The sequence below is a fragment of the Podarcis muralis genome, chromosome 10 (genome assembly GCF_964188315.1).
Source record: "Podarcis muralis chromosome 10, rPodMur119.hap1.1, whole genome shotgun sequence".
NCBI classification, from domain to species: Eukaryota; Metazoa; Chordata; class Lepidosauria; order Squamata; family Lacertidae; genus Podarcis; species Podarcis muralis.
Genome location: NC_135664.1, coordinates 20,628,986 through 20,641,820, shown reverse-complemented (window position 1 = coordinate 20,641,820; position 12,835 = coordinate 20,628,986). Strand labels below are relative to the sequence as shown.

At 42.2% G+C, this 12,835-nt stretch overlaps 2 protein-coding genes across 10 annotated transcripts in view; one reads left to right on the top strand and one right to left on the bottom strand.

Moving 5' to 3' along the window:
• PTPRZ1 (protein tyrosine phosphatase receptor type Z1) overlaps positions 1 to 3,058 on the top strand; it is a 109,184-nt gene extending 106,126 nt beyond the window's left edge. For all 8 annotated transcript variants that reach the window (XM_077935853.1, XM_028747030.2, XM_077935852.1 and 5 more), the window contains 2 exons: positions 824 to 959; positions 2,018 to 3,058. In XM_077935853.1, coding sequence (XP_077791979.1) covers positions 824 to 959; positions 2,018 to 2,158 — 277 coding nt within the window. In that variant the 3' untranslated portion in view covers positions 2,159 to 3,058. The remainder of the gene's footprint in view (positions 1 to 823; positions 960 to 2,017) is intronic.
• A 4,471-nt stretch (positions 3,059 to 7,529) lies between these two features.
• The window catches only part of AASS (aminoadipate-semialdehyde synthase), a 41,672-nt gene continuing 36,366 nt past the window's right edge, over positions 7,530 to 12,835 (bottom strand). For both annotated transcript variants that reach the window (XM_077935858.1, XM_028745861.2), the window contains one exon: positions 7,530 to 11,278. In XM_077935858.1, coding sequence (XP_077791984.1) covers positions 11,160 to 11,278 — 119 coding nt within the window. In that variant the 3' untranslated portion in view covers positions 7,530 to 11,159. The remainder of the gene's footprint in view (positions 11,279 to 12,835) is intronic.

The following is a 12,835-nucleotide window of genomic DNA, read 5'->3' as shown; positions in this document are numbered from 1 at the left end:
GCGGACCTCTCCGCAAGCAGCGGGAGCACTCCCGCTGCTTGCGGAGAGTGGCCAGCATGCCGAAGCCTGCGCGCGCTGAGATCAGCGCGCCCAGGCTTCGCGGCCCCGCCGCCCGGCTTCGGAGCATCGTTCCGATGCCGGGCGGCGGGGGGAGGCGTTCCCGCCCCGCCGCCCGGCTTCGGGGCATCGTTCTGAAGCCGGGCGGCGGGGGGAGGCGTTCCCGCTCCGCCGCCCGGCTTCGGGGCATCGTTCCGATGCCGGGCGGCGGGGGGAGGCGTTCTCGCCCCGTCGCCCGGCATCGGGGCATCGTTCCGATGCCGGGCGACGGGGGGAGGCGTTCCCGCCCCGCCGCCCGGCTTCGGAGGAGGTCCGAGGATAGCGGGGAAGACGCGCTGCGCTTCCCCGCTGTCCCGGAGATTTCCCTATGGGCTGTCGTCTTGCGAAGCAAGCCCATAGGGAAATTCGTTTTGCGAAGCGCCTCCAAAATGGAAAACCCTTTCGTCTAGCGGGTTTTCCATCTTGCGAGGCGTTCGTCTTGCGAGGTACCACTGTATTTAAAGACATTCCCTCTCTAGGTAAAAAAGGAAGGCATGCAAATATATACATTACAACAAATAGATGCAAACACTGGTTGTAAGAATGAAACAATATTGTAAGAATGAAACAATATATAAATACCCTTATTTATAAATTAACATGTTTTAGTGGTCAGATTTGCACCATTGTTTAGAAAATAAATCAAGTCTCTCTTTTTCTTGCTTACTTTAAGTGTAGAAAATGACTATTTCTGCATGTGTATTTTATATATTTTTTACCCTCAAAGGCATGGAGGAGTGACAGCGGGTACCTTCTGTGCATTAACGACGCTAATGCATCAGCTAGAAAATGAAAACTGTGTGGACGTTTATCACGTAGCTAAGATGATAAATCTGATGAGGCCTGGAGTCTTCACAGACATTGTAAGTAAATAAATAAATATCTGGCACAATTTTCTTATGTGTTATGAAATTCCCATCAAGGAAAGAATCACATTATACGCTTTTTATTTTTACTTACCACTGTGTTACATTTATATCCCACCTCTCCTTCAAAGAGCTCATGGGTGTGGGGTACATGGTTCTTTTTTCCATATTTTATCCTCACGAAAACTCAGGTAGGTGAGGCTGAGAGATTTTGATAGACTCAACTCAGCAAGCTTCATAGCTAAGCTAGGATCTGAACTCTGGTCTCCTAAGCCCTAGTTCAACACTCTAACCATCACATAATGTCTCTATAAAAATAGGGTTAAAACTATGGTAATTGAGTGTTACATAATTCCTCAGGTAAGGTGAAGAATTACCTAAAGGTTGGATATATACTTCAGCATTTTGCTTTGCTAGCCAGCCTCCCATTATAGCATTTAATGACTCAGAAAGGTGTTTTAAGGTCCCCATGTCATTCTAATTCAGGGAAACATTCTTAAACCACTTTTCCTTGCCATAGCAATCTGGAGTCAGTTACACAGAAGTTAAAATACAACATGTCTAGTAAAGCAGCAGGAATAAAATATCTGGCATCACAGAGACTAATATCTAACAAGGGCCTGTTCAAAATTTGTAAGGAGTTTCTGCCAGTAATATCTCAGATGAGAGGGAATTGCATAACTGAGGCATCATCTAAAAAGCTCCTGCAGCCAATCAGAAGCCATGGAAGCAGCGTTGGACATTCAGGTTCCAAAGAAAGTTCGCAAACCAGAACACTCACTTCCGGGTTTGCGGCGTTCGGGAGCCAAAACGTTCAACTTGCAAGGCGTTCAGGATCCAAGGTACGACTGTATTCAGGCCCTGCTTAGTGTTTCCCACACAGGCTGGCCAATGTGAGAGCAGAATACTGGCCTCATCCAGCAGGTTCTCATTATGTTCACCCTATTTTGGCTACAATACGACCACCACTCACCATCTGAGCTTGCAAATGGGGTGTGGTTCTTATTGTTCGGACCAAACACACTAACCTTCTACTTTACCCCACCCCCTTTTAGGACCAGTATCAGTTCCTCTACAAAACTATTCTCAGTCTTGTTAGCTCAAGGCAAGAAGAAAACCCTTCAGTATCTATAGACAGTAATGGTTCAGCTTTACCAGACGGCAACGCAGCGGAAAGCTTGGAATCTTTAGTTTGACTATGGACGGAACATGGCAATGGTTATCAAGAGCTGGAAATTTCACTACTGTTGCTTTTAATTTTTAAAAATTGTGTGGGGCAGTGAGGGTGAGGTGGGGTTGGAAGAAACGTCCAGCTATTCAATAATCTTTTTATTTCCCTTCTTCAAAAGAAACTGTTGTTACAAATGGCTCTATTACTGAACTTATATCATTAACTATGTGTGCCTTTTTGAAATACTCATTGTAATGCATTTTGTTATGTTTGGACTAATTTGATTGAACTATACTGTGTTTCTAAGAATGAAACTGTGGTCTCTTTTACAGTAATAGTTTCTAATTTCTTTGGTTTTATTTTAAATTATTTTTTAAATCATAACTATAGATGCTAAAGTTCCTAGCAACAAATGTCATGTTTCAGTATCCCTTTACTTGTTGTTATTTATAGAATTCCTTACATTTGCTAGAAATCTAACTTTTAATATGGTAGAATGTAAATATAATTCTCTTCTCTGTAATATTCAACATTTTAAAACTTTTGGTAGGCATTTAGAATAGCTGATACTTACTGTAAATATTTCTAGAGTGGATTCCATGGACCAAATTTATATTTATAATTGTAGATTTTTATATTTTACTACAAAGTCAGTTTTCTAGTTCTGTGTAATTGCATTGTTAAAATGATGTAGTTCAGTACCTGTTTTTAATTTTAACAAACAAAAAACAAAAAAACTTCTGATATATTATCCCATGCATCCTAAGTGAGTAACCATATCTCTGCATGCAGTTTTAACTTTTGTGGAAAATTGAAAATATACTTGTTTTGAAATAAGAAGTTTCTATGAGAATAACATCTGTACTCTGCATTGTTTAAAGTGTTTTTATCCAAGGCATTGCAAAAATAAATATCAATATTCCAACTACTGTAAATATATATATATGCTTTAAACAAGATCTGCTTCATCAGTGCTGAACATCCAATATTGCAGCATCAAGTTTCACTCCCAGGGGCATGTCTGTTCATTTTTTTCAAGGGCAGAATAGATTTCAGTGAGGCAGGGTAAAAATAAATAAATCAGTAAATATATTAAATACTACAACATACTGCAGAACCCCTTACCACAATTAAAACCAATGGGAGCAGAGCATGAATTAAACCATACCCAATGGTCTAAACCACCATTCAAATCCATCTCAGCCAAAAGAACTTACTCTAACACCATGGAAACTGGCACAGATACACCCAGGAACTTCATCTAAATGCTGGAGGAGCTGCACCAAAATTGGCACGTACCTCTACATGTGGAATAACCCTTCTGGATATCAGTGCTGCAGGAAATTTCCAAGATAACAAAACAGCTAATAGAAGCAACTCCAGAAATCACCTTATTAAGTATCTTCCAGGACAACAACGCACATGAGTGCATATGTCACTCTCAACTGCTAGAAGTATCACAACTAGACACTGGAAGGACCTATCAGGAGCGTACATAGACCACTGGTACCAAAACGTATGGGAAACCACCCTACTAGAAAAGTTAACCAACAAACTCAAAGCAGCACAGGGACAAGCTATGGAGGATGCCTTCACCCTAGTGTGGTTCCCCTGTATTACATCCTCAGCACAACAGGACAATGGCCTGTCCCCTCCAACAGTAAATGAATCAATATGGCCCACCTGACCCAACAACCTAGCCCGCCTCCGTCACACAAATAAGCCACACCACAGTCAACTAAACACAACCAACCAAGCTCGGGAACCCCTAACCTCATGAATAAAAATAAATACATAAACAAAGGACCTAACCCATGATGTGATGCTGACACTATGAATAGGCAATATAACAATATCCCCCTCCCCAACTGCAAGATGTCTATGACAAAAATGTCTCTCACCAAACTGTTAAAAAATAGACTATAAAGTGAAAGTGGAGACACTAGACGTACTGTTCCTCATTTATCTGTTTGCTATGTAACACACAAAAAATCCAATTTAAACGATATTGTTTTAATTTAAAAATAGCACAAATTTTGAAAGGCCTAGTCACCAACTGCAAAAGAAAAGAAGTGAAAGCAAAAACACACCAGTAGTATATTTTCTGAACATTGTGTGGATACATCTGTATACCTCTTAATAACTAGAGAGAGATGTGCCGCCGATAGATCAGCACATGTGATCAGAAACAGGAGAGGAAGACTAGATCTTTCCGCGTATGCTCTTTTCCTAAATGGCACACTATTCTCAGATTGCTTGCTAAACGGATGTCGTACACTGACATCTTTAGCAGTTCCAGTCACCTTTCAGGAGGTACAGTAAAACAACAGGGGTTGAACCTGCAAAAAAGGCAACCAGTGCTGTCGCTGTTTATTGTTACAAAGTGCATGCTTGCTGCTACCTCAGGGATCACTCCAGTCCAGGGGTCAGCAACCTTTTTCAGCCATAGGCCGGTCCACCGTCCCTCAGACCATGTGGTGGGCCAGACTATATTTTTTTTTGGGGGGGGGGAATATGAACAAACTCCTATGCCCCACAAACAACCCAGAGATGCATTTTAAATAAAAGGACACATTCTACTCATGTAAAAACACGCTGATTCCCAGACCGTCTGCGGGCCAGATTGAGAAGGCGATTGGGCCGTATCCTGCCCACGGGCTTTGGGTGGCCTACCCCTGCTCTAGTCTGAGCAGCTACCAGAGAAGACACTGAGCTGTCTTCAAAAAGAAAGTAAATCCAAATTTGCATTTAAAGTACACACCGGAGGAGAAGGTGGCTTTTATGTTCCAGATGCACGGCCTTAAAAGGCAAAACAATTTTCACTGGGACAGTTCATCCTGCCCCCTTATTTGTTCCAAAACAAGCACTGAGCATAAGCAGCTCCAATAATAATTCTTCATAATATCTCTGGGGATGTAAGTGCCACAGGGTTAATTTTGATCTTATGGCTGCTTCTATAACCCCATTTCCTAATCCTCTTTCCTTCTATTTTCTCTCCCACCCCATAATCCTAGGGCACAGAGCAATTCAGATAATCAATGAGGATATAATGATCTTGTGCACCACTTATTTGACCCAGGAAAATCAACCTGGTTGTGAACTGAAGTTGCAATCCTAAAATCACTTACTATGGCGCAAATGCCCCCCCGTTAGAATGTTACGCTAAGGTAGCCACCTTTATGCAAAACTTCGGTGAAGGGGTGTTATTTTAAGTAAGTAAATAAATAAATAAAACAAAGCAAGGAATTGTCTGCTGCTTGCAAGGTCTCCTTCCATCAACAACTGTAATCACATTCATCATTTTAGCATGCTGACTAGTTATTTAAACATAAGTCCTTGGAATAATCTCTTTAGCAACACATTGGGTTTTGATCTGGGGCAAAAAGGAATAAGAAATCTTTCATAATCTTCAACTTGTCCTGGATTATTCATTTTAATAAATGTGCATCGGTTCCTAAATTGAGCTAGCAAACAGTCTCAGACAAAAATGACATATTCTAATTAATTTTTATTGTAATCCATGCTGCAGACTCCAAAGAAACAGAGCCTACTTCGGTAAACTGGGTCAAGTGTAGAAAAGATGCTGTTTCACTTATCGCAAGTCTCCCAAGACATCTTTAACTAGCAATGCCTATTTAACTTTTGTTTGCCTTTCTCAGACTACAAAAATGCAAACTTGACAATAGCTACCTAGTTAGTACGAACACAGGACAGGACAGGATTGAAGTAACAACAACAAAAATGGAAAACCAGGAAGTGAACTTGATACGGGTGCCAGGAAAAGATTTATCCAGGTTGCAATCCCACACTTATTTGGGAATAAACTCTGCAGAACTTAGTGGTACTTGCTTCTGAGTAAACCTGCATGGGTGCATTTGCCTAACACATTTCAAAAGCACAGTCATCTAGAAAAATCAACATGAGGTCACTACCAACATTTTGTAATGATGCCACTTTTAACTTCGATGAGTGTTTGTTTTGAAATTGTCGCCATTTAACCATTTGACAAAATGTCTGTTTTCTTACACTGATTCTTGTTTTGTACTACAGCTCGTCACCCGACAGGCATCCTGGGCTCAGCTACAGAAATGCAAATAAAACATTTTACATGTGTTGTAAAGTGCAATATACAAATGTGACACTAGATGGCGAGACTGAGCTATGGAAAATTCAATGTATTTTTCAAAATGTTTTTTTAAAAAGCATTTTCACAGCGTTCTTGATATGTGTGTCGATTCCACCCCATCAAAATGTGATGGGCAACTTAATAGGTGCTTTTCTTGGCGCAGGTTTGAGGTAAAGAATATAAGAAGAATCTGGCCAGTTCCACCTAAATCTGCTTCCCACCAGGTCAGCCAAATGCCTCCAGATAACCTACACACCATCAGTATTCCCGGCTATGATTCCTGGAGGTTACATAGCACATTGACTACTAGCAGAATAACAAATCTAGCCATTGAAAGGAGACTCACATTTTCACACACACACGTGTGCTTTTCTATAATAAAACAACCTTCATCCCTAAACTATATTTTCCCACACATGCTAAACAAATTTCATTTACCCAAGCAGCTTAAAAAAAAAAAACTCCCAGAAAGATATTCCACTACCTCACTAACCTCAATGTTCACAGCTCAAAACAATCAGCAAACATAAAACTGACAAGATTCACACACCAACAGCATGTAAGGCCAGGGTTGCCAACCCATGGCACCCACAAAGGCTTACCGGTGCCCTGGGCAGGTGTCAAAGATTCTGAGCTTTCATTTCTTTGAAATAGTAAGTCTCTAGCCCAGGGGTCAGCAACCTTTTTCTGCCATGGGCCGATCCACCATCCCTCAGACCATGTGGTGGGCCAGACTATATTTTGGAAAAAAAATATGAACGAATTCCTATGCCCCACAAATAACCCAGAGATGCATTTTAAATAAAAGGACACATTCTACTCATGTAAAAACACGCTGATTCCCGGACCGTCCGCGGGCCGGATTGAGAAGGCGATTTGTTTGGTGTTACCACCTCGTAAACTTTTCTTGGTCCCGAGAAGCACTCTGATAGACAGCAGCAGCATCAGTGTGAGTGAAATTAATGTTATGTGATCGCCACAATCGGAAGAGCAGAACTTTGCTAACTTCCCATGATAAATAGATTGTCAGGGGTGACTAACTTTGTATTATGCCACCACCACCCGCTATAGCATCTATTTTGTGACTGGGGCCCCAGGTACTCTCTCAGAATTTGAAATGTTTGCATTTCAAAAAAGTTCCTGGCCCCTGCGAAACCTCTAGAAGGTCCTGCAGCTGGCTTACACATACAGAACTGCAAAGGGGCCCTGAAGATGAAACGTATCTTATACTCACATAGCTTTGATCCACGTGAAAGGAGACAAGTATAAATGAAAGTCAAAAGTTTTTAATTGAGAATGGCATCGCAGAAGCAGCACGGGATTTACCCAAACCCAATACAGCACATAAAAATACACTTTGCCCTTGGTAAGAAAAGGATCCCAAAAAGTATACTGAAAAGAAATGCAGACACAAACTTTTTCCGTGATCCGGGCTCTAAGTGATGCGATTTTACTTGTCCCTTTCCAGACCTGCAAACTGAAAGTATTAAGTCATATAAAAGGAGAGTTTCCATGAAAAGAAACTTCTTGCCTGGGGGAGTTGGATGAGCGGTGGGAAGAGGACATGCATTGGGTTTTTAATTCTAAAATAAAAGTCATAATCATCTTATTAGAACTGAAAAGCTGCCCAATTACTTAAAAATAAAACAAAAAAACAGAAGGGATGCTTCCATGCCAAAGGGGTGTGTGTGGCTTTTTGTGCCCTACATTGAGGGAGAAAGTGAGAGCTCCAAAGGTAGTAAACCAGACTATGGCAAGAAGACTGAAAAGGACACCCAGCCAGGAGGGAGTTTGTGTGTTCCCTTCATCAGGGTTGGCACTGGAAATGTGGTGTTTCACAGAGCAAAGAAGCCATCTTCTGCTCAGTCAACCCTCCAAGCTATTTGAGAGAGCTGAATCTAGCCAGCAGCCGAACTGGTCTGGTATACAAACTCCACCACAGCAGTTGGGCTAAGTGAGCACTAAAACCCGTTGAACTTATTTCTTCCTCACGCTTCTTGCAGCACATTCCTGTACACAGACATATTCTGTAAGAACACAGGTAAGATGACTTAAGTTAATACCTTCTTGATTGCTCTCGAACAGACCTTTCTTTACCGTAAGGAAGTTAGAGGATTGTGAGGCATAGCTTGCCCTTCATTCAAACATGTGGCAAGAGGCTTCTAGGCTGGCAGCCCCCTGATTCGAACACAGAACATGTATAGGTCAGAACTGAAATGAAACAGTTTCATTGTTCTCCTAGTAAATCATTTTCACTCTACCACTTTCCTACGGCTTCTTCTCCGTGACAACTACATGTTTTCAACAACGGTTATTTCAGTTTATAGTTCATTTCCTCGGTTCATTTTGTCCAAAAGAAACAGGAGTTTTATAACAAAACTAGAGATCCATCTACATTTTCAACTCGTTACTAAAGAGATCGTGCCAGAGACGACAATTATTTTTTGGCAATTCACCCCCGAGAGAGATGTCTGATAAATCCAGAGTACCGGAGGCAAACAGAAGGAAAATCTTTTTAGCAAGTTAGTTTCAACTTGAAAATGAAACGATGGCATGGTTCACATGCAACAGCGAACTGCAATAATGAAGACAAGCCATAAGGAGTCTTGGGCTCCCACGCTCCCCCAACCTACACTTTAGTTTTTACAACTGAACCCTGAACTGTGTTTTATCTTAATCACAGTTGGTGAAAATAAGGCCGCTTCAAGAACTATAGCTTGACTAAGCATGGTTCAGACTAAGCAGTCAATCTACGTCTGGGCAACATGGAAAGCTGCAGATATAGTCTAAGTCTGCATCAGAAATGAAAGTTTCCAAACTCTCCTTCAGGACTGCATTGCAGGAAGAGAATGGAGCATGCAAACCCAAGACTCGCTGTGGCTCATGTGCTAACCCATAAGTTTAGCATTACATGCAAAAGACAACCACTGAATTCCAGAAGCCAAATTCCATATGATAACCAGGTCATGTGATGCATTCCATGTATCCCTGGTGCTTACAATGAAAACATACCAAAGCAGTTGGGCTCTCTCTGACCTTATTTTTTCCAGGAAGAAAGTGACCTTTTATTCATTTATTGAGGCAAAGACATGGATGCCTGACTGTATCCGGAACGTCTCCATTTAAAACTACCAGAGTGATATAAGGCAGAGAAATGGTCATAGTTAACAAGCCCAGTATGCCGAAATGTCCTATTATTGTTTTGGGTGAGGTTGATTGGAAAGGCAACTGCAGAACAAGAACACTTAGGCGTTTCTCTCAAAAGGACAGTGCACACAGCACAAAAACTGCATCTAAAATATTGCTGTACCTCACAAGCAAATATAGATGTTAGAGGCACAACGTAATAGTTTCACAGAACATATAGTAGAGAAACGAAAAGCCTGTAGCAAGCATACAAGCTGCAATACACTGTCTTTCCATAGCTTGGGTCCGTTTTGGATATTAACCAGGAGATTGAAGCATGGTTTCAAACAATACAAAATTTGACACATGTGAAAAACTATGTTTGACGTAGGATACAGAGAATGCCATTTTCCAAGCTCTCACATCAAATATGTTACTAAAGTGTTATAAACAATCACGGTTTTTTCCAATACATACAAAAATACCGTTGATGTGATTTTCTAAGCACTATAGTGCAAATTAAAATGAGTTTCCACTTTTGATTATGATATAAGCCCCCTTCAGGTATCACGATCAGGTTAAAGTAAACACCTAGGTGGGGCGAATGAAGACAATAGCTCCATCCTCACGATTGTTATACTTGTCACCTTCCAGTTTGTGGAAACTGACGGTCTAAAGCAAATTTGTGAAGGTGCCTCAAATTTTAGTACCCAACGAAGTTAGGAGGCCGCAGAAGTTATTCTCTTCCTGCCCCCCACATTTACTTTAACCTAAGTGGAACGCCTGATGAGGAGAGAGAGAGAGAGAGCACAACTCCCATGGCTATGTCTGCCATGAAAGGATTTTCAGACCATTGGTCTATGTGACCCTTTATCTTCTGCCTGGAAAAGGTCTTCAGTCCTAGGCACAGGCCTTTCTTGTTCTTTCTGCCAAAGATCCTTTTACAAGGAGGTGCCAGGGGTGAGCGATGGCCTCTGCAAACCTCATGATGAGATCCATGTAGGGTACAGAGGCATGAGGTTCCAACACACATCTGGCTCCATGGCCATCAGGGAAGTAGGAACTTGAGGTGCGTATTTGTGGGAGGGCTGCCCCATATGCATTCTGAGAAGGCCGAGGACACCATAAAATGACTGCTATTTTGGGGGGGGGGGGACACCTCCTGGTCTTTAAACGGAAGCTCTTCATAGTATGTATCAAGACCTTAGGCCGACTACACATATGATGAATAGAATGGGGAAAGCAACAAATATTACAATTTTCTTCTTGTCACATATTCGGGGTCATTGTTCCGTTTAAAAATGAAGTCTTGAACTCACTACATTCAGCAATGTTGCAGCATTTAGGACATGAATAAAAACATTTTGGTATCGTTTGAAGAGTCCTGCGCTCCTCTGCTATGACTGGACACCTGTTCTCCACCTGAAAGCTTTACAAATCATCCTGCTCAGAAGGGCAACCTGCTCAGAAGTAAGCCAAACTGAATTACATGGGATTTGCTTCCAGGTCAAGAGTGGGTTGGATCCCAGTCTGTAAAAAAAGGCATACAGCACAACTCACCCGGAATTTCTCTTTTGTCGAAGTTTCACTAAAGCAGACTGGCACTGCACACAAGAGAACAGTTCTGCTGTTGTGTAGCTGCTATTCATTTCAATGGGCTCTGGACAGGGAAGACTTTCAGGGGAATAGTGCCTACGGACAACTATTTTTAGGCTTCAAAATGTGCGTGCAAAACTACGGGCTGGAAAAAAGGAGGGTAGAAAATATGTCTCCTTTATTGTTTGATAACGCTCTGGGTACTGTAGGTAATTCCTTCAGCTCGAACACGTTCCAGTATTGGTCCATAAATATTCTTGGTTAATGGGATGACCATGCCTTTGGTGTCAATTTCTCCTGGAACATAAAGAGAAAAATGGCACTGTTATCATTAATTAAATTTGTATACCACCCCGTCATCTGAAGATCACAGGGCGATTCGCAACCTAAAACTTCAAAATACATAATGAAACAAAAGCAGAAGCAAAACAAACCAATAACCTCCTTCCACAGATACATTTAAAAGGCCAGGGTATGTTAATCAGCCGTACGCTTGGTTGAAGAGAACCATTTTCGCCTGGTGCCTAAAGCTATGTAATGAAGGTGCCCAGCAAGCCTCCTTGAGGACAGCATTCGACAAATGGGGGAGCCAACCCCAAAAAGGCCATTCCTGTGTTGCCGCCCTCCAGACCTCTTGTATTTGATTAACTCTTCTTTAAAGGAGATATAGAGAAAAAAGCAACTTGTACGGCAATTATTTTAAAACTTTACAGTGCAATCCTAACCATGTTTTCTTAGAAGTATGTCCTATTTAATTCAATTTAAGTGGGGTGACAAGGATTGTAGCCTCACTAAAACAAAGCCCTGGCGCTCTGCTCACAGTGGAACAGCGAAATTATGTGCGCTTATAGCAGGCTTCCCCAACGTGGGGTGCTTCAAAAGTTGTTGGATTCCAACTCATATCAGTCCCAGTCAGCGTGTCCAAGAGACAGGGATAACTGGAGATGTAGTCCAACAGCATCTGAAAGGGTTCAGTTGGGAGGAACTGGGCACGAGAGACCTACCAATTCTTAAAACAAACCAGTTCCTCTTACACTTACAGTTTACAGCTGCAGGCCGAGGGGTAAAAGGTAAAGGGACCCCTGACCATTAGGTCCAGTCATGACAGACTCTGGGGTTGCGGTGCTCATCTCGCTTCATTGGTCGATGGAGCTGGCATATAGCTTCCGGGTCATGTGGCCAGCATGACTAAGCCGCTTCTGGTGAACCAGAGCAGCGCACAGAAACACCGTTTACCTTCCCGCCGGAGCGGTACCTATTTATCTACTTGCACTTTGACATGCTTTCGAACTGCTAGGTTGGCAGGAGCTGGGACTCAGCAACTGGAGCTCACCCTGTCATGGGGATTCGAACCACCAACCTTCTGATTGGCAAGTCCTAGGCTCTGTGGTTTAACCCACAGTGCCACCCATGTCCCCTAGGCCGAGGGGACCCTGCGCAAAATCTTGTGAGGTCCCTCCTCTTTGGTAGGCAGCAATACTCTGAGGAAAGCTACAAGGAGTTCCAGATGGCAGTCTACCTGCACTTTATATTATTAATTATTGCAATTAACTGCTTTCCTCATATAAATGGCCCCAAACACCTTACGAAAACAGTATGAATGCTAAAATCAATTATAACAAACACACTTCTCTACAGAGTGCCAAGGGGTCTGGGGTTCCAGGACGCATAACAACATTGGGCCCTGCTGGGTGCTGGGACCCTGAAATTGGCCCAAGTATGTGACATGATGGCTCACATGGGTGATAAGGATCTTACCACACAAAACTGTGGCGAATGTGAGGACAACAATGAACTGCATGACCACAGAATCACTGTGATGAGCTTAAGACTTATAATTCACACTTACAAATG